This window comes from Carcharhinus amblyrhynchos, chromosome 10 (genome assembly GCF_965287045.1).
Source record: "Carcharhinus amblyrhynchos chromosome 10, sCarAmb.v2.hapA, whole genome shotgun sequence".
In the NCBI taxonomy this organism is placed as follows: domain Eukaryota; kingdom Metazoa; phylum Chordata; class Chondrichthyes; order Carcharhiniformes; family Carcharhinidae; genus Carcharhinus; species Carcharhinus amblyrhynchos.
Genome location: NC_137333.1, coordinates 88,071,482 through 88,097,022, shown reverse-complemented (window position 1 = coordinate 88,097,022; position 25,541 = coordinate 88,071,482). Strand labels below are relative to the sequence as shown.

The 25,541-nt window shown below is 43.9% G+C and overlaps 1 protein-coding gene across 1 annotated transcript in view; it reads right to left on the bottom strand.

The window, feature by feature from the left end:
• relt (RELT TNF receptor) overlaps window positions 1–25,541 on the bottom strand; it is an 89,994-nt gene that overhangs the window by 64,147 nt on the left and 306 nt on the right. Inside the window, exons 2-3 of the mRNA XM_080197537.1 lie at window positions 12,257–12,319; window positions 1,075–1,188 (exon numbers count right to left, since the gene is read on the bottom strand). Coding sequence (XP_080053663.1) covers window positions 1,075–1,188; window positions 12,257–12,301 — 159 coding nt within the window. The 5' untranslated portion in view covers window positions 12,302–12,319. The remainder of the gene's footprint in view (window positions 1–1,074; window positions 1,189–12,256; window positions 12,320–25,541) is intronic.

The window sequence follows — 25,541 nt, the reverse complement described above, 5'->3', positions numbered from 1 at the left end:
ATGATCCCTCCACTCGGCCCCATTGCACTACCAGCAGCGGCCACCACTCCCAGCGGCACTCAAAGGTGAGATACCCACCATGCACCAGGCGGTCCAGTGGGAAATTGCCCCCAGTGGAGCTGGGAAAATGATGGCAGCCAGTGGGCTTCCAGATTGAGACTTCATCCTGGGAGAACTCTTGCAAGTGGCCGTGGCAGAATTGCCATCAGCTCAGCAGCTGGTGAACACAAGACCAACAACACAAACTTAAAATCTTGCCCATAAGGGTAAGGAATGCCCCTCGGGCGTCGGGGTGGCCATCAATACTGCCTGTTCAGATGGATGGACAAGAAAGTGGCAACAGTTCCAGGGTCGATAGTTAACCCATTCGTTACGTTTGTACCATCAACACCCCAGATTCCTCTGGGCTGATAGGGTTAAAATCAAAAACTTTAAACCCCTCATCAGCTCTCTCTCCCTCTCTCTCTCTGCACTGAGGGGCCCGCCCTGCTCTCCTTCACAATAAAGCCTTGGGATTTGTAAGTCTACCAATGTGTGCCTCAGTCTAATGTCTCATTCAAAAGGCAGCCCCTCTTGAGCTGGACTTGAATGCATAACTTCCGATGTGTAGGCGAGAATGCTTTTCATTCATTTGTGGGATGTGGGCGTTGTTGGCTCGGTCAGAACAACACATCATTAGACTTTTTGATTCCATGTTTTTATTGAATTTAAATTCCACTACCTGCCGTGGTGGGATTTGAACTTGGGACCCCAGAGCAGTACCCTGTGTTACAGGTCCAGTGACAATACAACTGCATTCATCGACTTGGTCAACTTTTAAAGTCATTCAACTTCTAATGTTACTGCATCCAGTTCCTTGGGACTTGACTCCTGACGCTCCCATTGCCTTTTTAAAAATTCATTTACGGGACATGGGCATTGCCTGCTTGACCAGCATTTATTGCCCATCCCTGGTTGTCCTTGAGAAGATGGTGGTGAGCTGCCTTCTTGAACCGCTGCACTCCCTGAGGTGTGAGTATGAGCCAAGCATACATATAAACATCCACGGTAGACATTAAAGATCGCATTTATTACCTTGTCAGGCTCCTGCCCTGGAGGACAGTGGACACAGGGGACACATCGACCTTCCTTGTCCTCAAACTCCTGCTCACCACACTGGAGCATCGTCACACTTTTGCAGCTCAGCAGCTATGAGAGTACAGGCACGCTGTTAGTGACACAGAATCACTCAACCTCCTCACTCTTAGTAACGTCGACTGAATTGCTCATTGAAGCAGCTCATGAATGCCCTGGAACCACAAAGTCAGCTTCTGACTAACAGCTGACTTATCATTCCATTAACCCTTCATGCGCAGAGGTTGGAGTATTCCAGCATGGCTGTCATTTTCCAAGTAAAGTCAACAAAAGGTTTCAGTGGCCCAGTGATTAGCACCGCTGCCTCACAGTGCCAGAGACCTGGGTGTTTGTCTGTGTGGAGATTGCACCTTCACCCCGGACCTACTCCGATTTTATTTTTACACCAACTTTTATAGAAAGCATTCTTTCTGGTTGCGTCACAGCTTGGTATGGTTTCTGCTCTGACCAAGACTGCAATAAACTACAAAGGGTTGTGAACATAGCAAATCAGCCTCCCGTCCATTGACTCTGTCTTCTTGCTGCCTCGGAAAAGCAGCCAACTTAATCAAGGATCCCACACACCCCGGACATTCTCTCCTCCACCTTCCTCCTTTGGGAAAAAGGCACAAAAGTCTGAAATCACCTACCAATCGACTCAAGAACAGCCTTTTTCCCTGCTGACATCAATTGAATAGACGCACCATATATTAAGCTGATTATTCTCTACACCTGACCTGTAACTGCAACACTATATTCTACACTCTCTCTTTTCTTCTCCCCTATGAACGCTATGCTTTGTCTGCATAATGCACAAGAAACAATACTTTTCATTGTATCCCAATGCATGTGACAATAATAAATCAAATTAAAATGTTTGAGGTCAGTTCTTTTTTCAAATGCTGCGTGACAGGGCAGTGTCTGAAAGAGAAAGATCGATCAGGTAAGCCCCATTGTCAGAAGTGTGCACAATCAGGGGGAGAGCACACTTTATATTATTGTTTGTGTGACAAGTAGACTTACGTTAACACTGCAATGAAATTACTGTGAAAATCCCTTAGTCGCCACACTCTAGCGCCTCTTTGGGTACACTGAGGGAGAATTTAGCACAGCCAATGCACCCAAACCAGCACATTTTTCAGACTATGGGAAGAAACCAGAGAAAACACATGCAGACACAGGGAGAACATGCAGACTCCGCAGAGAGAGTGACCCAAGTCAGGAATCGAACCTGGATCCCTGGCGCTGTGAGGCAGGAGTGCTAACCACTGTGCTGCTGTGTCTCCAGTTTTGATGCTCTGCAAATGCTGCAGGACTCCTTCATTTTCCTTCCTATCAGTGAGAATTAACCACAAGTTAGCTTTGTGGTAAAGTTTGACACTGGTCACTCTAAATAAATCTTTCACTCATGTCACACAAGTTCACCATGATCTCACACCAAGCAGCTTTTTGCTTTAATCTGCTTTTACAGCTCTGTTCACCCAGGCTCGCCTTGTCTAGACATCTTTGGAGGATTGAACAGCAGTGACTCTCCCTCTCCTCACCCTGATTCCTCACAACACCGAGGGCAGGGTCAGTAATTCCAGCCACGAATCTACGTAACCATTCCTCGACTCACTAATGCCTCACCAATCTACCCCTAGTGCAGGTTTCTGACACACACAAAATGCTGAAAGTCATTTGTTGTTTTGAGAAAGAATCCCCCGGTATCATTAAATCATGATGTGGACTGGGGTAAACACAGTAAGAAGTCTCACAACACCAGGTAAATAAACCTGTTGGACTTTAACCTGGTGTTGTGAGACTTCTTACTATAATTAAATCAGTCAGAGGTACAGAAACACTCTCACCTGTTCAATTCTCAGAATGAGAACCACGTCACTTGTTTTACCAAGTGACGCACAAAACAACACGGCAGATGAACCTATCCCTTCGAGGGAACTGCAGAGGGACTGAATTTAATGTTCTCTGAACGCTGCCATTAAGCAGCACGAAGATTTTTGCTGCATCGAGACTGAACTGAGAGTGACCTGCAGGTGTGAACACGCCCAGTGTCTGTCAGGGTGCACCTCTTTCAGCTGATTCACTTCAATTCCTACCTTCTTTGTAATTTTCTTCCCGCCCTCCCCTCCCTCCACCCCACCCTTTCCTCCTGATGGTGCTGCCACCTTTTGAAGTACAGATCTTGGGGCAGCCCAGTCATACCGAAGTCTATTTGATTTGATTTGATTTATTATTGTCACATGTATTAACATACAGTGGAAAGTATTGTTTCTTGCTCGCCATACAGACAAAGCACACCATTCATAGAGGAGGAAACGAGAGAGTGCAGAATGTAATGTTACACTCATAGCTAGGGTGTAGAGAAAGATCAACTTAATGCAGGGTAAGTCCATTCAAGAATCTGGTAGCAGCAGGGAAGAAGCTACTCTTGAGTCGGTTGTTACATGACCTCTGACTTTTGCACCTTTTTCCCAATGGAAGAAGGTGGAAGAGAGAATGTCCGGGGTGTGTGGGGTCCTTAATTATTCTGGCTGTTTTGCCGAGGCAGCGGGAAATGTAGACAGAGTCAATGGATGGGAGGCTGGTTTGTCTGATGTATTAGGCTACATTCACGGCCTTTTGTACTTTCTTGCAGTCTTGGGCAGAACAGGAGCCTTAGCATGCTGTGACACAACCAGAAAGAATGCTTTCTGTGGTAAAGCCTACCAATGAATATACTGGAATGGGGTGAGCAGAAAGTATGGCGGAGACTTTCCTGGGCCTGAGCCAGTCTGACTGACCTGAAGAATATGGTGAACCAAATGTTGTATGGCACGGTCGCACATTGGTTAGCACTGCTGCCTCACAGACCCAGGGATCTGGGTTCGATTCCCAGCCCAGGTCACTGTCGGTGTGGAGTTTACACGTTCTCCCTGTATTTGTGTGGGTTTCCTCCAGGTGCTCCAGTTCCTCCCACAGTTCAAAGACGTGCTGGTTAGGTGCATTGGCCACACTAAATTCTCCCTCAGTGTACCCGAACAGGGGCCAGAATGTGGCGATTAGAGGATTTTCACAGTAATCTCATTACAGTGCTAATGTAAGCTTACTTGTGATTAATAAATAAACTTTACAGAAGGCAAGAGGAGAAATGGGGGGACAGCGGGGGTGTGGTACTGGGGTTGGGGAGGATGACTGAGCTGTAGAAGCCTTGGAGAGAGGAACTGAAAAACATATTAGAAAATCAAAAAAAAACTAGATTAGTCAAGTAATAGGGGAGGCAGTGGTGTAGGAGTATTGTTACCAGATGAGTAATGATGTGGAGATGCCGGTGTTGGACTGGGGTAAACACAGTAAGAAGTCTGTCAACACCAGGTTTAAGTCCAACCAATTTATCCAATAGATTTATTTGTCTCAACAGGGACCTTGGGTTCATGTCGCACTATCTGTAACCCCCATGGCTTGCCTGGGTTTGCAGAACCTCACTTACTGTACTGTCTGGAGGCAATACACATCTCTTTAACCTGTGCTCAATGCTCCTTCCACTCACATTGTCGGCCTCTTTAAGACTTGAATAGCAGGTTAGGTGTAAGGATTCGCATTCTAATCAGTAATCTGTAAACTGTCTGTGCTGTTACATGCTCTGTCTGAGGCCAGTAGTCTCCATTCACCTGACGAAGAGCGAAACTTCGAAAGCTTGTGAGTTTACTATCAAATAAATCGGTTGGACTTAAACCTGGTGTTCTTACCAGACGAGTAATCCAGGGCAATGCTCGGGGGGATTTGTGTTTGAATCCCCCCATGACAGATTGTGAAATTTGATTGAAATAAAAATCTGAAAATACAAAATCTAATGATGGCATGAAACTATTGCTGACTGTCAGAAAAATCCATTTGGCTTGCTAATGTCCTTTAGGGAAGGAAATCTGCCATCCTTACCTGGTCTGGCCTACTTGTGACTCCAGAGCTACAGCAATGTGGTTGACTCTCAAATGTAATGGAGGGCAGTTAGGGATGGGCAATAAATACTGGTCCAGCCAGCGATGCCTGCATGCCAGAAATTAATACAAACAAATGATGTTTGTCGCCAGAGGGGAATGGATATTAGGAAGGTTGTGGTGATGGAGATTTGTGTGCTATTGAATTAGCAATAATCAAGCAATTCTCAATCCACACTAGGGTAATGCAGACTGTATAAATAGCACTGTAGGATGAATCACAGCAAGAGTTTGTATATTCCCAGCAATATCGTCCAGATGGATCCAAAACGTAAATGAGAATTAATCATAAAATAATTTGTATCTAAAACTTGTTTGGAAGAAAGCAGGAGGAGGAGGAATGGATCCTTTTGCTTCAGAATAAAAATATCAGATAAGACATCCGGTACAAATGGAACAGCGAACCATGGACAAATCACCTGAGAACTGGACCATCCCATATAAAAACCAGAGAGCTGACCCGAGTCCAGCAATTTTCCAAAAGCCAGTAGGTTGGAACAAGCTCGTTAAACTCTGGAGTGAAAATCACATAGATTCAATTTTCAGACATAGCCTCCACCCTGTCTGTTTTTCTGATATTCGTAGCATTGTAAAATCCCTACAGAAGAGGCCATTCAGCCCATTGGGTGTGCACCGACTCTCCGACAGAGAGTATCTTACCCTCTCCCCTAACACTGTCATCCCACAAACATTTCCCATGGCTAATTCTATCTAACTTACACATCTTGGGCCACTAAGGGACAATTTAGCTTGGCCAATCCACCTAACCTGCATAAAAGCAAATTACTGCGGATGCTGGAATCTGAAACTAAAAGAGAAAATGCTGTAAAATCTCAGCAGGTCAGGCAGCATCTGTAAGGAGAGAAAAGAGCTGACGTTTCGAGTCCAGATAACCCTTTGTCAAAGCTTTGACAAAGCGTCTTTGGCAAAGGATCATCTGGACTCAAAATGTCAGCTCTTTTCTCTCCTTACAGATGCTGCCAGACCTGCTGAGAGTCTCCACCTAATCCGCACATCTTTGGAGTGTGGGAGGGAACTGGAGCACCCAGAGGAAACCCACACAGACAAGGGGAGAGCTTGCAAACACCATACAGACGGTCACCCAAGGTCAGAACTGAACCCAGGTCGCTGGCGCTGAGAGGCAGCACTGTGCCACCATGCCATCCACCTGGGCATTGTTCCAGCAAAGCTGCAAAACTCCACTCCTATCATGACAACTGCTGTAGCTGCCACATCATTAAATTCAATGAAGCAGCCACAAGAGGATTATGATGGGTCCGTTGTGGTGTAATCCCACTCCAACTCCTCCTGTTGCTATCCCATCGTCAGAATGTGGCTGCACAACGGGTGAATTTAGTGCAATAAAAAATGCATTGGATCAACCACTCAGGAATTAACACTGGTTTTTCAGCCGAGGTTGCAACAATTTACTGTCTGCCTCTAGATTTTGATTTTACAAGCAGCTCACATGATACTCCTGACCTGATAGCACTATGAAGTCTGCTAAAGTAGTGATTCATTCTCTAAATTAGGAGTCTCCTTTCACTGCCTAGACATAGCACCAAATCCACCACAGGATGAAATATCCTCTATCCACAGAAGCCTGAGCTGTGAGTATACCATCAGCAGTGTGCATGCAGTCCCAGTGATTTGTGCTGTTTGCTCACCTCCCAACAACAACTTGAATTTGCATAGCCCATTCCAAGACAGTATTATCAAATCAAATTTGCCACAGGAGGAGATGTTAGGAGTGGTGATGAAAAGCTTGGTCAGATCGGTAGCTTTTCTGGGGTATCTTGAAGAAGAAGGGCACAGCAGAAGTGAAGAGGTTTGGGGAGGGAATTTTAGAGAACAGGCCCTATGCACTCAAAAACATTGTCGCTAATGGCGAAGCAATTAAAATCAGGGATCTGCGAGAAGCCAGAGTTGGAAGAGCCTGGGGATTCTTGGATGAGGTGAATCTGGTGAGCTGCTGTGATGACAATAATCTCTCCCTCAATGTCAACAAAACAAAGGAGATAGTCATCGATTTCAGGAAGTGTAGTGGAAGACATGCCACTGTCTACATCAATGGGGACACAGTGGAAATGGTTGAGAGCATCAAGATTTTAGGTGACCAGATCACCAACAACCTGTCCTGGTCCCTCCACACAGACACCGTAGTTAAGAAAACCTACCAACGCCTCTACTTTCTCAAAAGACCAAGGAAATTTGGCATGTCTGTTACAACTCTCACCAGCTTCTACAGAGGCGCAACTTGTGGGCCGAAGGGCCTGTTTGTGCTGCAGTGGTCTATGTTCTATACACCATAGAAAGCATTCTGTCTGATTGTATCACATGTTGGTATGGCTCCTGCTCTGTCCAAGACCACAAGAAACTAAGAATGACCATCAATGAAGCCCAGTCCATCATCCAAACCACCCTCCCATCCGTTGACTCCGTCTACACTTCCCGCTGTCTCAGAAAAGCAGCCAGCATAGTCAAGCACCCCATGCACCCTGGACATACTCTCTTCCACCATTTTCCATCAGGAAAAAGATTCAAAAGCCTGAGATCACTGACTCAAGAACAGCTCCTTTCCTGCTGCTATGAGACTTCTGAATGGACTTACCTTGCACTAAATTGATCTTTCTCCACACCCCAGCTATGACTGTAACATTACATTCTGCATTCTCTCCTTTCCAGCTCATGTGACAATAATAAATCAAATCAAGGTTACAGATGTTAAATCTCTCCATGACTTGCTTTCAAATTTCATCACTTTACATTGATGAAGATCACTTTGCTATTAATTCCCCATCATTGTCCTGACTCCAAGTTGAAGTCTGCATTGCTAAAGCTCCACTGAATCTCAGCTCCCTTTCAGTTCACAAATCAGTCTTAACATTTTCTAATTCTTTAGACCTCTTTTTTTCATGCACGGAATACAATGAAAAGCTGTTTTTGGGGCAAAGTGATTCAGAGTGAACAGATTGAATCCAGCTTGCTCATGAACAGGCTTTGATTTTTCTACTCGATCTATTTCTATTCGATAAAAAAAAATTCTGCATTAAAAAAAAATCACTCCTTTAACAGATTTCATTTTCGGGAATGCTGCTTGTTAAAAAACTAATTCTAAGGAGCTGTCAGAGACTTGTGGAATCACTGTTGAAGAATTGGGGTTTATTAAGTGAGTGTCTACTTATTTATTGGACTGAATCCATCTTTTGTAGGGTAATATTCACATCATGGGATAACAGCAGAAGGGACTGGGAGTGTATAACATCAGCAGGTGAAAGGATTGGAGTGTATAACTCCAGTGTATATGGTTAGCACTGTTGCCTCACAACATCAGGGACCCAGGTTTGATTCCTGGCTTGGGTCACTGTCAGTGTGGAGTTTGTATGTTCTCCCCATGTCTGCGTGGGTTTCTTCCGGGTGCTCCGGTTTCCCCCCACATTATGAAAGACATACTGGTTAGGTGCATTGACCCGAAAAGGGAGTGTAACAACTAGGGGAATTTCACAGTAACTTCATTGCAGCGTTAGTGTAAGCCTTACTTGTGACTAATAAATAAACTTTACTTTAAAACAAAACATCAACAGCTGAAAGGACTGGCATATACAATATCAGAAGTTGAATGTGCATTAACCAGTTGAAGGTGGCCCACTAGTGTTTCTCCCATGGATGCTATGGCAGCACAGTGGTTAGCACTGCTGCTTCACAGCTCCAGGGTCCTGGGTTCAAATCCGGGCTTGGGTCACTGTCTGTGTGGAGTTTACACTGTGTCCATGTGGGTTTCCTCCCACAGTCCAAAGATGTGTGGGCTAGGTTGATTGGCCATTCTAGGTTGCCCCTTAGTGTCCTGGGATGCATAGGTTAGAGGGATTAGTGGGTAAATATATGGGGATAGGGCCTGGGTTGGTGCAGACTCAATGGGCCAAATGGCCTCTTTCTGCACTGAATGATTCTATGCTGACTGACCTGCTGTGCATTCTTCCAGTATTCAAGCTGCTTTTGACTCCCTAACACAATGGGCCCACTGAATAACAGAGTTGAAAGTGTGAGAGTATTAGGAAGTGCTGGCTCGAACATCTCCTTACACCAAAGCTTGTCAGGAATAATGCCACTAGAGATAGCACAATACACCGCACAAGCCTACTAAACATTAAATTATTCCGTGCAGCATTTTTACTCCACTCTGATTCTGCATACACTGGTGCTACAAAAACAAATGGTGCAGAAAACAAAAAGAAATGTACAATAATTGGGAGTTTTGTTGAAAATAATGATACCAGAAATCATTTTCAGGAACCCATGCATCAATGGGCTTCAAGTCTGCACATGCAGGAATTAAAATATACATCTGGCTTAAATACTGATCACACTGATCTGATTTATTATTGTCACATGTATTGAGATGTTAGGAATGGGTTAGCAGACCTTCCAATTAAGTCCTAACTTGATGTCAATTATGCAATAGAAGTCACTGATATATAAAAGGGGCCACAGGTGGCAATGGGTGTGGGTGGAGAATTGTATGTGGGGTTGGATTAAGGAAATGTATGAAGAAGCAGAACTTGGGTCTTTACTGAACTGCAACTGAGAATCTCAATTGGGGGATACAGTGAAAAGTATTGCTTCTTGTGCACTATACAGACAAAGTGTACTGTACATAGAATACACAAGGGAGAAGGAAAGGAGAGGGTGCAGAATATAGTGTTGTGGTTGCAGATAGGGTGAAGCAAAAGATCAGCTTAATGTGTAGTAGGTCCATTCAAAAATCTGATGGTAGCAGAGAAGAAGCTGTTCTTGAGTTGGTTGGCATGTGATCTCAGACTTTTGCTGATTGATAGGGATTCCTTCACAGCAGTGGGAAAGTCGGGTTTGTAGTCAATGTCCATTACTGGACCATCTCTGTGGTCTAGTGATAGTCCTGTAATAGACACTGATTACAAATCTGTAGAGGAGTGGATCATGGTCAAATAAATGATTCAGTAAGCTGTAGCTCCTATGGTTTTTCAGACAGCCTGCCTGCTGCATGCATGTTGCCAGTAGCAGTGCAGGATGCCAGAAACATTGAACCAAATTTCTCATCACAAGAGGCCTATCACTCTTCTGAAATTCATGTGGCCTGTGACACTAGTGGATTATTTAAAATGTCCCTCGTTACTCATGATAGATAGTGTTGGCCCAGTTTAAGCATACAAATGTGTCTAACTTTATCCTGTTGATAATTTTAAGGAAGGGATTGTTGACAATATACAGCTGGTAATCTTGTTACACTCAGGGCTGGAGCTTGTCCCTCTAGTCTGGCACTTGGAACTGAAGTCCTCTTGTTTTTTAAAACACTTCGATGTCTTATGAAGCAAAACAGTGTTAATGGTGAAGGAAAAAAATTGCAAAACACAAATTAAAACTTTAACCATCCAGTTTTGGTGTGAATCAGAGCTATTTCAGCAGAAACCCTGGACAAGTATCTGTTTGCTTATCCAAAACCCTGCTGCCTGCACCTTAACTTGCACAAATCCTCTTCTATCTCTCACTGACCTACACTGGTTCCTAGTCATATCCTGATGTTCAAATCTATCTATTGAGGGTGGCACAGTGGATAGCACTGCTGCCTACAACGCCAGGGATCAGGTTTGATCCCAGCCTCGGGTGACTGTCTCTGTGGGGCGTTTGCATATTCTCCCTGTGTCTGCACGGGTTTCCTCCAGGTGCTCTGGTTTCCTCCCACGCTCTAAGAATGTGCGGAATAGGTGGAGTGGCCATGCTAAATTGCCTCTCAGAGTCAGGGGATTGGTTAGGGTAAATACATGGGGTTGCAGGAATTGGGCCTAGGTGCAATTGTTGTCAGTGCAGGCTTGATGGCTGAATGGCCTCCTTCTGCAGTGTAGAGATTCTATGATTGTCTCCCACTTCCCTATCTCCATAACCTCCTCCAGCATGACAATTCCCCTGTCACCAACATGTGAGAACATAGCATTCCTCCAGTGCTGGCCTCTTGTGAATCCCAGAGTACCTTTATAGCACCATTGGCTACAGCGCCCTCAGCAGTCAACATCTCTGGAACTTTGGTTCTAAGCCAGGTGACCTCTCTCTCTCTCTCTCTTTCCATTAAAGATGATCTCTAAAGGCTACCTATTTGACCATGTTTTTGGTCCTAACCTCTGTTTCTTTGCCTTGCTGTCAATTTTTGACAAAGTGCTTTGACACATTTTACAATACTTATGGTCTGGTAGAAAACATTTCCTTCCTATCTTTCTTGCCTCTCCTATTTTAAAACTTGTGATTTCTTCAAAAATATACCTGAACTCTTACTGCATCCAAGTAAATGGGACTTTTTCAGCAAAGATAGATGTTTGAGCAGAGGATGTATTATGTGATTTGATTTGATTTATTATCGTCACATGTATCCACATACAGTGAAAAATATTGTTTCTTGTGCACTGTGCAGCCAAAGCATACCGTTCATAGAGAAGGAAACAAGAGAGTGCAGAATGCAGTGTTACAGTCATATTAGGGTGCAGGGAAAGGTCAACTTAGTGCGAGGTAGGTCCATTCAAAAGTCTGACAGCAGCAGGGAAGAAGCTGTTCTTGAGTTGTTTGGTACATGACCTCAGACTTTGGTATCATTTTCCCAACGGAAGAAGGCGGAAGAGAGAATGTCAGGGGTGTATTGGGTCCTTAATTATGCTGGCTGCTTTGCCGAGGCAGCAGGAAATGTAGACAGAGTCAGTGGATAGGAAGTTGGTTTACGTGATGGATTGGGCTACATTCATGATCTTTTGTAGTTCCTTGTGGTCTTGGGCAGAGCAGGAGCCCTACCAAGCTGTGATACAACCAGAAAGAATGCTTTCTATGGTGAACCAGTAAAAGTTGGTGAGAGTCATAGCTGACATTTCCTTAGTTTTCGAAGAAAGTAGAGGCATTGGTGGGCTTTTTTAACTATAGTGTCAGCATGGGGGAGGGGGCCAGGACAGGTTGTTGGTGATCTGGACTCCTAAAAACTTGAAGCTCTCGACCCTTTCTACTTCGTCCCCAATGATGTAGAATTAAAGTTTATATAGAATTTATATAGACCGGATTCCATGGCTCATTTCAAGTCAACGTCTTGAACTTCTTCCATAGCTGCCCACCAGTGCACCTAAAACAAACACCCATCTGGGAAAGACGGTACTCACGGTGACAAAGCAGAACAATGAGCAATAAAGGGGGTTCCTCTTCATCTTCAATGTGCATCAGCCCTGATGAGAAAAGGAAAGGCACAATGAAAGATCAGAATCAGACAGTTAGCACCCACTTCAGCACGAATTGTGCACAAACAAATCTCAGGTACAAACCCTTATCTGGTGGAAAGCCACAGTAGGTATGTTGTTCACTGGCAAGACTTAATGTGTCTTCAATCTCAGTTTAAGAAGGGTGCGAGGTTGATTTAAATATTTATTATATGTCATTAACAATCCCCGGACGTGATCATCTGGGCTCACTTACCTTAGTCCCCTCGCCAGTTAAGGTCCTCACCGGCAAGAATCACAGATGATCCCTACCAACGGACCAGATGTGATGGCCTCACTGGGGAGAATCGAAGGTCATTGAAGCCCTCTGGGTGGTGAGGGGCACAGTTGAGCAGTGTCTATGGAGGTGGGGGGAGCTGCGCAATGGTGCCCCTAAAGCTCAGCAGCAGGCTTCTCAGGCGAGCTGAGACTCCACCACCCTCCCCCCCCCACACTGGCGGGATTCACAAATTCAGCCTCTGTATTGCACAGAATGCTATAAATTCACGTAACGTAGCTCGCTGAGAAAAGCAGTGAGAAAACCTACCATTTTCTCGCCCATTCTACACTTAGAATTTTTTTGAGAAAATTGCACCCATTGTGTTGGTGCATGGGGGAAATAAGAGGCATTTCTGTTTCTCCCCCGTCTTCCTTTTCTGACAGTTTTTTGTCACCTCCACAAACTCCTTGCTCTGACTTACACGATAAAAAACAAAGATGTCTGTCGAGCGAGCAATCCAGATGGCCCCTGATTCTCAAGCACTCAGGCTAAGTAACTCCCTCCAGGAGAAAGGAGATATTAGAGCATTTTCTCCTTTAAATATTACACACCACAGCAAAAGCGATTAGTTTATGAACAATTCATTCAGAATGTCAGAAGAACTCCTGGCTTTTCTTCAAATCATTCCGCAGGGCTGTTTACATTTGGCACCTCATTTTAACATATTGTGTGAACAATAGCACCTCTGGTAGTACAGCACTTCCACAGTGCAATGTCAGCGCTGGCATTGAAAATTTAATTGGGTAATTGATGCAGGTATAATGAATCTGAGTCAATTAGTGAGTATAAAATGACTGAATGTGATGATTATCCATGATGTTCTGTCAAAGTAATGCCAAGACTAATGATGCTTGCAATGATTTAAAAGTTGCTGTCACAATGTTAAAGACAGGGCATTGCCAGGTACACCACTGAAATGCATGAAGCAATATGAAGTTACTGTACATGTGTGGCAGATACAGTCACCTGGCCACTGGATCACCCTGGGTGTTGGAAAATAGCAATAGTTTTAACTACGTTGTATTTGTGGGTATTAGGAATTTTCTTCTTTGGTGATCTCTCGCTAACGGGTACGATTATCCACCCAAGAAACACCAGGTTGGCAGTGCCACAGTGCAGGGCGATGATGGGGAGGGTTGCGGGGAGATTGCTGGCAGTAATGGAGGGGTTGGGGAGATTGTCCCAATGTCCATTGGAGGGGAGACCCTCTTTTAACTTCAAGATTGGGGCACCCTTTTTAAAGAATTATGGCACAAAACATGCCTTCTGCTTTTTTTTTGACAAAGTGTTGGAAGATCTGAAGAGAAAACCTCACAACACATTGGTTTTCCGTTCTAGACGTGACACTTTGCCATTTTTTGGGAAAATTCCACTCTTGGTTGCAGAGTGTGATATTTCTGGCCATTAATTGCCTATTGGCTTACTGAATTATGCACTTAGTGTGAATATTAGAGTATAAGGTGGATTTAGTAACTTGTGTTATCCTTACAAACCGGCACATATCTGTAAAAGTATAGTTGTGGGTGGAGAAGTGGTGTAATGTCAGCTTTTCTTAATAAATGTCTTCATTCTCTTGTTAAAAATTTATCAATGGACTGATTCTGTTCAGTAGCCACCCTCCACAATTCTAAACAAAACAAAATAGTTAGGAAGTATCAGGCCCAATTCCACCTTAGGATCTGAATTGTTCGATAGTGACACCAGCTAGGATACCTCCGTTACAGGGACAGCTGTAAACAAGTGGGGCAGCAGTGGCGTAGTGATTTTGTCGCTGGGACAGGGGCCCCAGGGCAATGTTCTCAGGACTCAGGTTCAAATCCCACCACAGCAGATGGTAGCATTTGAATTCAATAAATGTATAATGACATTGTCAATTGCCATAAAAACCCATCTGCTTCACTAATGTTCATTAGAGAAGGAAATCTGGCCTGCATGCGACTCTAGAACCACAGCAATGTGGTTGACAATGGGACCGGCAATAAATGCTGCTCCAGCCAGAGACACCCACATTCCCATGAATAAATAAAGAAAGAACAAGGTGTGAAGATGGCAGACATTGATACTAATAATTGGGAGACAAAAACTGATGGTCCTGACTGTTTGGAAGGGCATTAGGAAAGGAGAGCAGAAATGAAAGGTCCAGCCAGCCAAGAAGAGATCAGTAAATCGTGCACCTTCTCAGCCCACTGTTTTCCTCTGTAGCACATGTGGCAGCAGAGATTGCCATGGCACAGAGGGGCTCCTAACCCACACCGGCTGATGCTTAACACAAGGGTCGGCCGCAACAGTGCAAATCATCACCTTATGAGAGGAAAAGCTGCCACCATGGCAGATACAATTCAACTCATCATAGTAATTTAGAGCTGCCCAGAAGTGACACAGAGACTGTTTAGTAAAGGTTTTGCTTGTTAGACGGTGGCACAGTGGTTAGCACTGCTATCTCACAGTGCTGGGGACCCAGATTCGATTCCCGACTTGGATCACTGGCTGCGTAGAGTCTGAACATTCTTCCCGAGTCTGCTTGGGTTTCCTCCGGATGCTCCAGTTTCCTCCCACAGTTGGAAAGACGTGCTGGTTAGGTGCATTGGCCATGCTAAATTCTCCCTCAGTGTAGCCGAACAGGAGCCGGAGTGTGGCGACTAGGGGATTTTCACAGTGACTTCATTGCAGTGTAGGCCTACTTGTGACACTAATAAATAAATTTTTTCAAAGCTTTAAAACGTGAAATTTAAAATTGAAAAGAGAAGTATTTTCCTTATCCCTTCTGTCCCTTAATCCAATCTTTCTATTTGAGTTGGCATTGAATTCAGCCACTCAGATTTGCACTTGCCATCTCAATTTTTCTCCCATTAAATTCATTATCCTTCAATTGGATTGGTTAAGGAGACACACAGTACCTTGCTATTCACTCCCAGTTAACCAGCGTCCCTCACTGTGACATTAACCATTTACACTTCCAACAACATGTGATATGAAGTCAATATTAAAATGGCACGGCTAAGTCCAACACGATTCAATCCACTTCAGCACCAAATTAAAGTTTATTTATTAGTCACAAGTAGGCTTACATTCATATTGTAATGAAGTAATTGTGAAAATCCCATAGTCACCATACTCTAGCGCCTGTTTGGGTACACTGAGGGAGAATTTAGCATGGCCAGTACACCTAACCTGCACATCTTTGGACTGTGGAAGGAAACCGGAGCACCCAGAGGAAATACACAGACTATGTACAAACTCCACACTGACAGTGACCCAAACCAGGAATTGGGCCCAGGTCCCTGGCACTGTGAGGCAGCAGTAGCTAACCACTGTGCCACCCTATTATAGCTCATTACATTTGAGAGGAAGAAAGAATCATAAACCAGGGTTTTCAATTGAAGCCAGGCAAACCTCCACAGGATGAGAGATAAACTGGATAAACTGGGCTGAACTGTTAATGGAGAACTCAAAGGAGTGTTTGGTACCAAACGATACCGGTACAAAATATAAATGTTCCACTTTGGTACTCAAGCAAATCACACTCAAAAAATGAGGCAAGGGACAGTCTCAGGCTAAAAGAAAAGGTTTACAAAACTACAATGTTGTAAAAATCCAACAGACTGGTAAAGCTAATAAGATACAAAGAAGTGCCAAAAAAGAATATGTAAATCGATTTGCAGGGGTCTCAAAACTAAGAGCACTAACTTGAGTGTTATATATGAAGGATGAAAAGGTTGCCACACAGTGGGTTCTTTAACCAGTTAGTCGAGATTTATTAGATGGGTGTTCTTTGTTTACAGTCCAGGATGGAAGAGAGAGAAAAGTACATCAATGTCACTACAAGTCATGTGACTATCAAACAGTGATACCTGGCGGCCATTCGGCCCATCGGGTCTGCACCGACAACAATCCCACCCAAGCCCCATCCCCATAACCCCACGTATTTACTCTGCTAATTTCACTGACACTAAGGGGCAATTTAGCATAGCTAATCAACCTAACCCACACATCTTTGGACTGTGGGAGGAAACCAGAGGAAACCCACACAGACATGGGGACAATGTGCAAATCTCCACACAGACAGTGACCCGAATTGAACCCAGGTCCTGGGCATTGTGAGGCAGCAGTGCTAACCACTGTGCTCCAGTGCAGTCCTGTAACAAGAACCAGAATTGTATTAACACTGGTAATTACATTTGGCCAGTATGGGGAAATCTCAGAGACCTGGCGGTTAATATCCCTGGGGATTGAAAGTAACTGGTGAAGAAATTGCCGATCCGAAGCTCCTACATTCAGGAATTGGATGAGAAAGTTGTCACTCCATTTTGTAAAGAAGTCGGGGAGAGAGAAACCAGGTGACTGTAGACCATCAGTTTAACAACGGCTGTGAAGGACTTATTGACATCTGTTATCAGAGACAGAGCGAGGGATTGTTACAACATTAACTTCTTGTTATTGAAGCAGAACCCATTCATTCTTTTAAAAGATAGCTGATTCAAAAAGGTAATATTGACCAAGTGGATTAGATGGAGTAAAACTTCAGAACACATCTGATAAGTCAATGCTCTGTTTCAAAGTTGTAGCATTCTATTGTTCTAAGATTCATTGAGTAGTGAGAAGAAAATAAACTAGTTTATGTGACAAAAGCTAGTGATGTCTCTCCTTGCTAATATTTTATTGCAGTGGTATAAATTGGTTGAAAGTGATTCCCAAAGCGTAACAGCAGTACATTAGTCTCACACTGATCAGCATCAGGTATGGGGTTCTGTTTTATCTAACTGCCATCAACTGCAGTATAACTGCAATCCAACCTTTGGTTTGCCATCATGTACTGGGGATGCAATGATCTCATGGTATTATCTCTAGCCTATTAATCCAGAAATTTAGCTAATGTTCTGGGGTTCGAGTTCGAATCCCACCACAGCAGATGGTGGAATTTGGATTCAATAAAAATATCTGGAATTAATCTACTGGTGACCATGAAACCATTGTTGATTATAGGAAAATCTCAATTCTGTTAGGATTGTATTCATTGGAGAGTAAGAGGGGATCTTATAGAAACTTATTAAAATTTTAACAGGAGTAAATTCAGAAAGAAATGTTCCCAGTGGTGGAGGAGTCCAGAGCTAGGGGTCATAATTTGAGGACTGAGGTGAGGAGAAATTTCTTCACCCAGAGCGTGGTGAATGTGTGGCATTCACTACCACAGAAAGTAGCTGAGACAAAAACATTGTTCGATTTCAAGAAGAACCTAGGTATAACTCTTAGGGGATCAAGGGATTTGGGGGGTGGGGGGAGGCAAGATCAGGATATTAATTTTGATGATCAGTCATCATTGAAATGAATGGCAGAGCAGGTTCAGAGGGCCGAATGGCCTACTCCTGCTTCTAGTTTCTATGTTTCTACAAAATATCCCATCCTTGGTCTGGCCTACATGTGACTCCAGAGCCACAACAAGGTGATTCTCAACTACCCTCTGAAATGGCCCAGCAGTTCAAGGGCAACTAGGGATGCGCAATAAATCCTGGCCAGCCAGAGATAGCTATGTCCCATGGATGAATAAAAAAAATCTCAGGTTGACTCATCCACTGCATAACATTACAGTCCTCCAGTACTGTGCATTCTAAAAGAGAACCAGGCATTAATATATTCATTTTTCTTTCATGCAAAGCCAATGTAATTAGCCTGATGCAGATCTTCCAACAATGGGGATAGCCAGATAATGGACAGAAGGGATACTGCCTGATATGAGAAAATACATATGCAAAAATATATTTGAAAACTGGCACTTTTTAAATCAAGTGTGTAACACTATGAAAACAGTGCGAGTGAGCTGTTGAGGGATCAAGAACAAGGCGCCATGAATATAAGATACTTTGATCAGTGTGCAAGAGAAACATATTTCTATGTAAAGTTGTAAGGCTGTGGAATTCACCACCACAGTTAGTGGATTACATCAACACACAAAATTAGCTGTCTGGTTAAGTGAATAGACATGGAAGCAGGGTAATTAAACATGATCAGGACTACTTGCTCACAAAGGTAAACGCTGACACAGACAGGCTGGACCACAGGTCCGATTCAGTACTGTAAACACTAAAGTTAAAGTTTATTTATTAGTCATAAGTAAGGCTTATATTAGCACTGCAATGAAGTTACTGTGAAACTCCCCTAGTTGCTACAGTCCGGCACCTGTTCGGGTCAATGCACCTAACCAGCACACCTTTCAGACTGTAGGAGGAAACCGGAGCACCCAGAGGAAACCCACGCAGACATGGGGAGAACATACAAACTCCATACAAACAGTGACCCAAGCTGGGAATCAAACCTGGGTCCCTGGTGCTGTGAGGCAGCAGTGCTAACCACTGTGCCACCACTTCCATACAAAATGACTGTGTCAATTCCTTTAGGAATATGGCCTTTTTTTTAATGAACTGGCCAGTTTAAAAGCTCCTCTCTTTAGGTCATCAGTGGACAACAAAGGACCAAAGTTGCTTGATTTGTTAGTAGATAAGATGAATAGAAACCAGGGGCACATGATAGCCTAGGGGTCATCACATGATGGCCAAGTGCCGTGGGCTGGCATGGCAGCACAGTGGTTCGCACTGTTCCCTCACAGCGCCAGGGACCCGAGTTCAATTCCCGGCTTGGGTCACTGTCTGTGTGGAGTTTGCATATTCTCCCTGTGTCTGCATGGGTTTCCTCTGGGTGCTACAGTTACCTCCCACAGTTTGAAAGATGTGCTGGTTAGGTGCATTGATCCAAACAGGCGCTGGACTATGGCGACGAGGGGAATGTCACAGTAGCTTCATTGCAGTGTTAATGTAAGCCTTATTTGTGACTAATAAATAAACTTTACTTTATTACCACTAGATTATTAATCCAGAAACTCAGCTCATGTTCTGGGGACTTGGATATAAATCCCGCCATGGCAGACAGTGCAATTTGAATTCAATACAAAATATATTTGGAATTAAGAATCTACAGATGACCTTGAAACCATTGTTGATTGTCGGAAAAACCCAACTTGTTCACTAATGTCCTTTAGGAAAGGAGATCTACCTCCCTTAACTGGTCTGGCCTAAATGCAACTCCACAGCAATATGGTTGACTCTCAATTGCCCTTGGGCAACTAGGGATGGGCAATAAATGCTGGCCAGCCAGCAACGTCTTTGTCCCACAAATGAATAAAGGCAAATTCATATAATAAGCAGATACACACCATTAGCAATTCCTAGGCATGACACTGTAAATACTCATAAAAGTCAAACATTTTTGAGAGCAGTTGGTTAAAGCGAAAACATAGATGTTGGCTGGAATTCTCTGGTACCCCGTGCCCCGCCACTGCTATTGGCAAGAATGGAGAACTTGGCACTCAGCAAAATTGCCATTCACAACAGCGGGACTGGAGAATCCCGGCTGCAGGTCAAGTTGGAAAATCTGACCCAGTGTTTTTGACGGGTTGACACACATGGTCAACTTGTGTGCAAGTGACATGCATGAAAGACCCTCACAGTGGAATAAGGTAAAAACCAACTGCACCAAAAAATTAATATACATTCTCTCTCATTAATTTATTTTGTGACTTATTATCTGATGTCTGTTCAGTTATGAAATTCTGAATGGCTTGCATTCTATTAGTAATTATACACATAAAATAAAATCTTTAATATATCCAGGGTTATATATATTTTGGTTCTGAAATCTTTGGGCATAGATCCCTGAAAAACTAAAATCGACTTTTAAATGAGGTACATGAAAAATTCTGGGTTTTTAGTCCAAGGATCATGGTGTGGCCCTGTAGATGAGATTGACTTTTACATAAGTACACATGGTAAGCAAGTGTACCATTACTCATGAATACGGTATGCTACCATTATGTCTCTTTGACCTGATTTTGATTCAGAGCTCCTCACCCCGCAAAGGACAGAACCTGGAAATAGATGTTACACTTTTTTGCTTCTTTATTTCAGTTATCACAAATTATGTAGGTCAATGCGACAATGCGCTTATATAAAACTCTTTTATTGTGTTACCAAGAAGTGTTATTAAGAGGGCCAGTTAGTTTTGTATTACTATTTTCATCTAATGGTCAGCACAGTTTTACAATGGTGCCTCACCGCACCAGGGACCCGGGTTTGATTCCCAGTTGAGTCACTGTTTGTGCAGAGCTTGTACGTTCTCTCTGGGTCTGCGTGGGTTTCCTCTGGGAGCTCCGCTTCCTCCCACAGTCCAAAGACGTGCTGGTTAGGCGCATTGGCTGTGTTAAATTCTCCCTCAGTGTACCCAAACAGGTACCAAAGTGTGGAAACCAGGGGATTTTCACAATAAGTTCATTGCAGTGTTAATGTAAGCCTACTTGTGACACTAATAAACTTAAAACTTTAACCTTTAATAGTTTATTCTCATTTCTATGTATATTTAGCTTCCTAAATTAATAGCTTTATCTGCATTAGAATCTGCCAGTGTTGTGGCTTTCTTCTGATTCAGAGACAAGCATCATACACTATTTTGGGTGCAATGGCTCATTATTCTCCCTGTTAAGAGCAAACTTCAGTTGTTTGGAAGCATGGTCTCGTCTGCAGAAGCTAACTTTCGCAGAGGACATGAATAAAGCGGAAATGCTGGGGACACTCAGCAGGTCAGACAGGGAGAGAAAAACTGAGTTAATCTTTCAGCTTGAGGACCTTTCATCATCCAAGTCCATCAAGCTGAGACATTAACTCTATCTCACTTCCTCTGCAGACACTTCCAGAAGCTTTATTCTGAATTCTCTCTGATTTTATTTCAGATTTCCAATCTCCACTGTTTGCACAAATAAAGAATATGGAACATGACCCAAACTGTAACTTGGGATGAAAGCAATGTGTATCCCCAGATATCTTTGGTAGGATTTGTGTTCCCCGCTCCTAAAGAGGTTATATAAATTCAGCTTGTGCTCCCCTGGACATACAGGCAAGGATTTTGCTACGGTGATGATGACAAACAGGTTAACATGCACCATCATTTCTCCACTGAAACTAACAGCGACGTCTGGGGGAAACTTCCAATTCTTCTGCTGTCAATGGGGTTTGCAGTTGTTCGCACCCTCCGTCAGTGGGGAATCCATGGCGGGATGTGGCGGCGTGGCAGGGGGGGCGCACCATCGGCAGAACCAGAAGATCTCACCGGCAGGAACAGTTGGAAAATCCCACCTCAGAAATCATAGAATCCCTACAGTGCAGAAAGAGGCCATTTGGCCCATCGAGTGTGCACCAACCACAATCCTACCCAGACCCTATCCCCATAACCCCATGCATTTACCCATGCTAATCCCCCTGACACTAAGGGGCATTTTAGCATGACCAATCCATCTAACCTGCACATCTTTGGACTCCACGCATTTGCAGAATAATGCAGGAATCCAGAAGTTTTTAATCAATGATGCCCCATGCTCCTCCACAGGATGCGCTGTTGGGGCACTACTACTCCCTCCCTCCCTCTCTCCCCTTACCCTCCACACCGAACAGACACCTTAAAGCTGAGTTTATCTGGCATTTTCTGTTTTAGTTTCAGATTTCCAGCCTCCGCAGTATTTTTGCTTTTATCCATGGCAAGAAGGGATCCAGACAATGGAAAGAGGATATTCTGAGTCAGAGCATGCTCTGCAACTTCCCTTCGGTCTTCCAGAGTATAGACAGGGTCAAAAATTAGGTTCACCATGAAAAACCAATGCAATAAGCCAGAATTACAAACACGGTGCTTGATCAGCTGTCCTGAGGAGGTACCAAGCCATTCAATTCAAACACAAGCAACTTGTGAGTTCTATATTCCTGGGTTTCTGAAGCACATTTCTGCAAAGTATTTTTCAGTTGGTCTTCTACAAATCAGATAGTTGCTCTGAGACCATTAGAGAGAGAGAGGTGGATGATTCAGGGACTCTAAGCTGCCATGTTAAAGTTAATTACACTAGGTGTCTGATCCATTGGATACTAGTTAAGGAAAGGCTGGCAAGATTAGTCAGCCCTAGTGACTGGTGTAAATCTGGTGTGACACATTGTTTTTGTTTATTTAACCATGTATTGATTGTACCTGGCACAGGCAGCACAGTGGTTAGCACTGCTGCTTCACAGCACCAGGGACCCGGGTTCAATTCGCAGCTTGGGTCACTGTCTGTGTGGAGTTTGCACGTTCTCCCCATGTCTGCGTGGGTTTACACCAGATGCTCTGGTTCCCCCCCACATTCTAAAAGACGTGCTGCTTAGGTGCATTAGCCCAAACAGGTGCTGGACTGTGGTGACTAGAGGAATTTTACAGTAACTTTCATTGCAGTGTTAATGTAAGCCTTACTTGTGACTAACAAATAAACTTGAACTTTATAGTACGAACCATGAATTAGTGAAGGGTTTATTCTCTTACATTAAGTTCGATGAGGTGTGAGAGCAATGGGCAGCTGAAATAGAGTGTTTTCTGTTAATCACGAACCTGATATTGTAAAAAGTGCACTCCAGGTAAATAGAGAGCACACCTGGGAGAGAGGAGTCAGACAACAAGCCCTGGAGTGGGAAAACCAAACAGACTGGAGTCATTCTCAATCTCACTTGATTTGATTTGACTGTATTGAGATACAGTGAAAAGTATGTTTCTTGCGCGCTATACAGATAAAACATAGAGTACATAGGGGAGGAGAGGGTGCAGAATGCAGTGTTACAGTCTGAATATAAGGCAGGCCCATTCAAACATCTGATGGCAGCAGGGAACTAGCTATTCTTGAGTCAGTTGCTGGGTAATCTCAGAGTTCTGTATCTTTTCCCTGACGGAAGAAGACGTAAGGGTATGCTTGCTGCCTGAAATGTCTACTTCTGTGTCACATAAATCAGTAAAAAGTCTGACAACACCAAGTTTTAGTCCAACCTATTTATTTGATAATATACTCGCAAGCTTTCGGGTTAGCCCCTTCGTCAGGTGAATGGAGAGTTCTGGCCTCAGACAGAGACTAACCTGGTGTTGTCAGACTTTTTACTGTGTTTACGCCAGTCCAACGCCGGCATACCCACATCATCACATAAATCATTCAGAGGGCAGTGACGGCTCTGTTCCATTCCAGCTAACACCAGCTATAAAAAGCGTTAGCAGCGTACTTCCTCTCACATTGTAATCAAACATTGAGCTGAATTCCGTCACCCCGTTCAACCTGCTACTTAACAGTGTTTGAATGGAACGCAGACTGTATAAATACCACCCCCTTTACCCCTCCAGAATTAGTGGATAATTTCCTCTGTTGTTTTCCAAGGACGTATATAGTTTTTGAGTTATTTGTTTTTCTGGGGAGAACAAAACACCTCTCCGAAATGGAGCAGCAACAGCGCTCTGGTGTTAGCTACATCCCTGCGTCCGCTTCACTAGAAGTTACTTCGAAAGAATCATACAGTGCAGAAGGAGGCCATTCGACCCATCGAGTCTGCACTGACAACAATCCCACCCAGACTCCATCACCCGACATACTTACCCCACTAATCCCTCTATGCATCCTGGCATACAAAGGGGTAATTTTAGCATGGCCAACCTACAACAGATCTTTCGACTGTGGGACGAAACCAGAGCATGCAGGGGAAACCCATGGAGACACTGGGAGAATGTGCAGATTCCACACAGATAGTGACCCAAGCCGGGAATTGAACCCAGGTCCTTGGTGCTGTGAGGTAGCAGTGCTAACCACTGTGCCACCCCATTCAACCATTGTCAAACTTCCTGTCACTCTCTGTCAGAACTGATCATCACATTAACCAACCTGCTACATTTAATTTCTTTGCATGAGGCATGGTAAGTCATAATTTGTACTGTCCTTGCTGGTTTAGAACAAGGTGAAATGAGTCCTCTGTAAAAAGCTACTTATTCATTTGCTATTTTTATTTTTATCCCTCGCAGGATGTATATCCCGGTGTTTCCCACTCAACAGATGTGCCTAGAGTCATGTGTGAGCAAATTCTGTATTTCCTTTACTCAATAAAAAAACAGTAAAGCACTAGGGATCTGAAGAAAGAACAGAAATTGCTGGAGTTACTCAGCAGTTGCGGTAACCTCGCGATTTGTCTCGATGAAAAGTCCCAGAGCTGACCTGAACCAAGTATCACTCAGTACAGACGCTGTCAAATCAGCATTCTCAACATTTCCTGATTAAACATCACGAACTCAGTGTCGGCCCCGCTGAAACTCAAAATGTTTTGTGCAAATATGCCTTGATGCTTTGTAGGACAGCAAGTTTCATGTTAATCTTGGTTTGTTAACAGTCACTCCTCGCTAAGCACCAGAAACAGAATCGAATTGAACTGGGGTTGAATCTACAGCTGGGAGATATTTTATACAGGGGCCGATTTAGCCCCTGCTCCCATTCCGAGTCAGAGCGGGATCTTTATAAAGACACAAACTCGTTCGACGTTTCCGAAGCCGGGCGCTGCCTTTCTAACTCTCCCATCGAAGGACTGACTGAGAGTGGGGATCAATGCGAGAGGACACCCGCGGACACATCACTTACGGCTCACTGCCGTAACTCTCGCTGGGGATCACTGAAGGCTGGCTGACCGCACAGTCTGCTCCCCCCCCCCACCCCCGACTAACCCCCCCCCCCCCTTACCCACCACCACCCTCCCCATCTGCTCAATTCACTCCCATCAGAATTAAAATCGTGCTCTCTACGGTTATCTCAATTCACTACAATCATAGTTAAAATCTTACCCCCACATTCATCTCAATTCACTACAATCATAGTTAAAATCTTACCCCCACATTCATCTCAATTCACTACAATCATAGTTAAAATCTTACCCCCACAATCATCTCAATTCACTACAATCATAGTTAAAATCTTACCCCTACAATCATCTCAATTCACTACAATCACAGTTAAATTCATACCCCATAATCATCTCAATTCATTACAATCACAGTTAA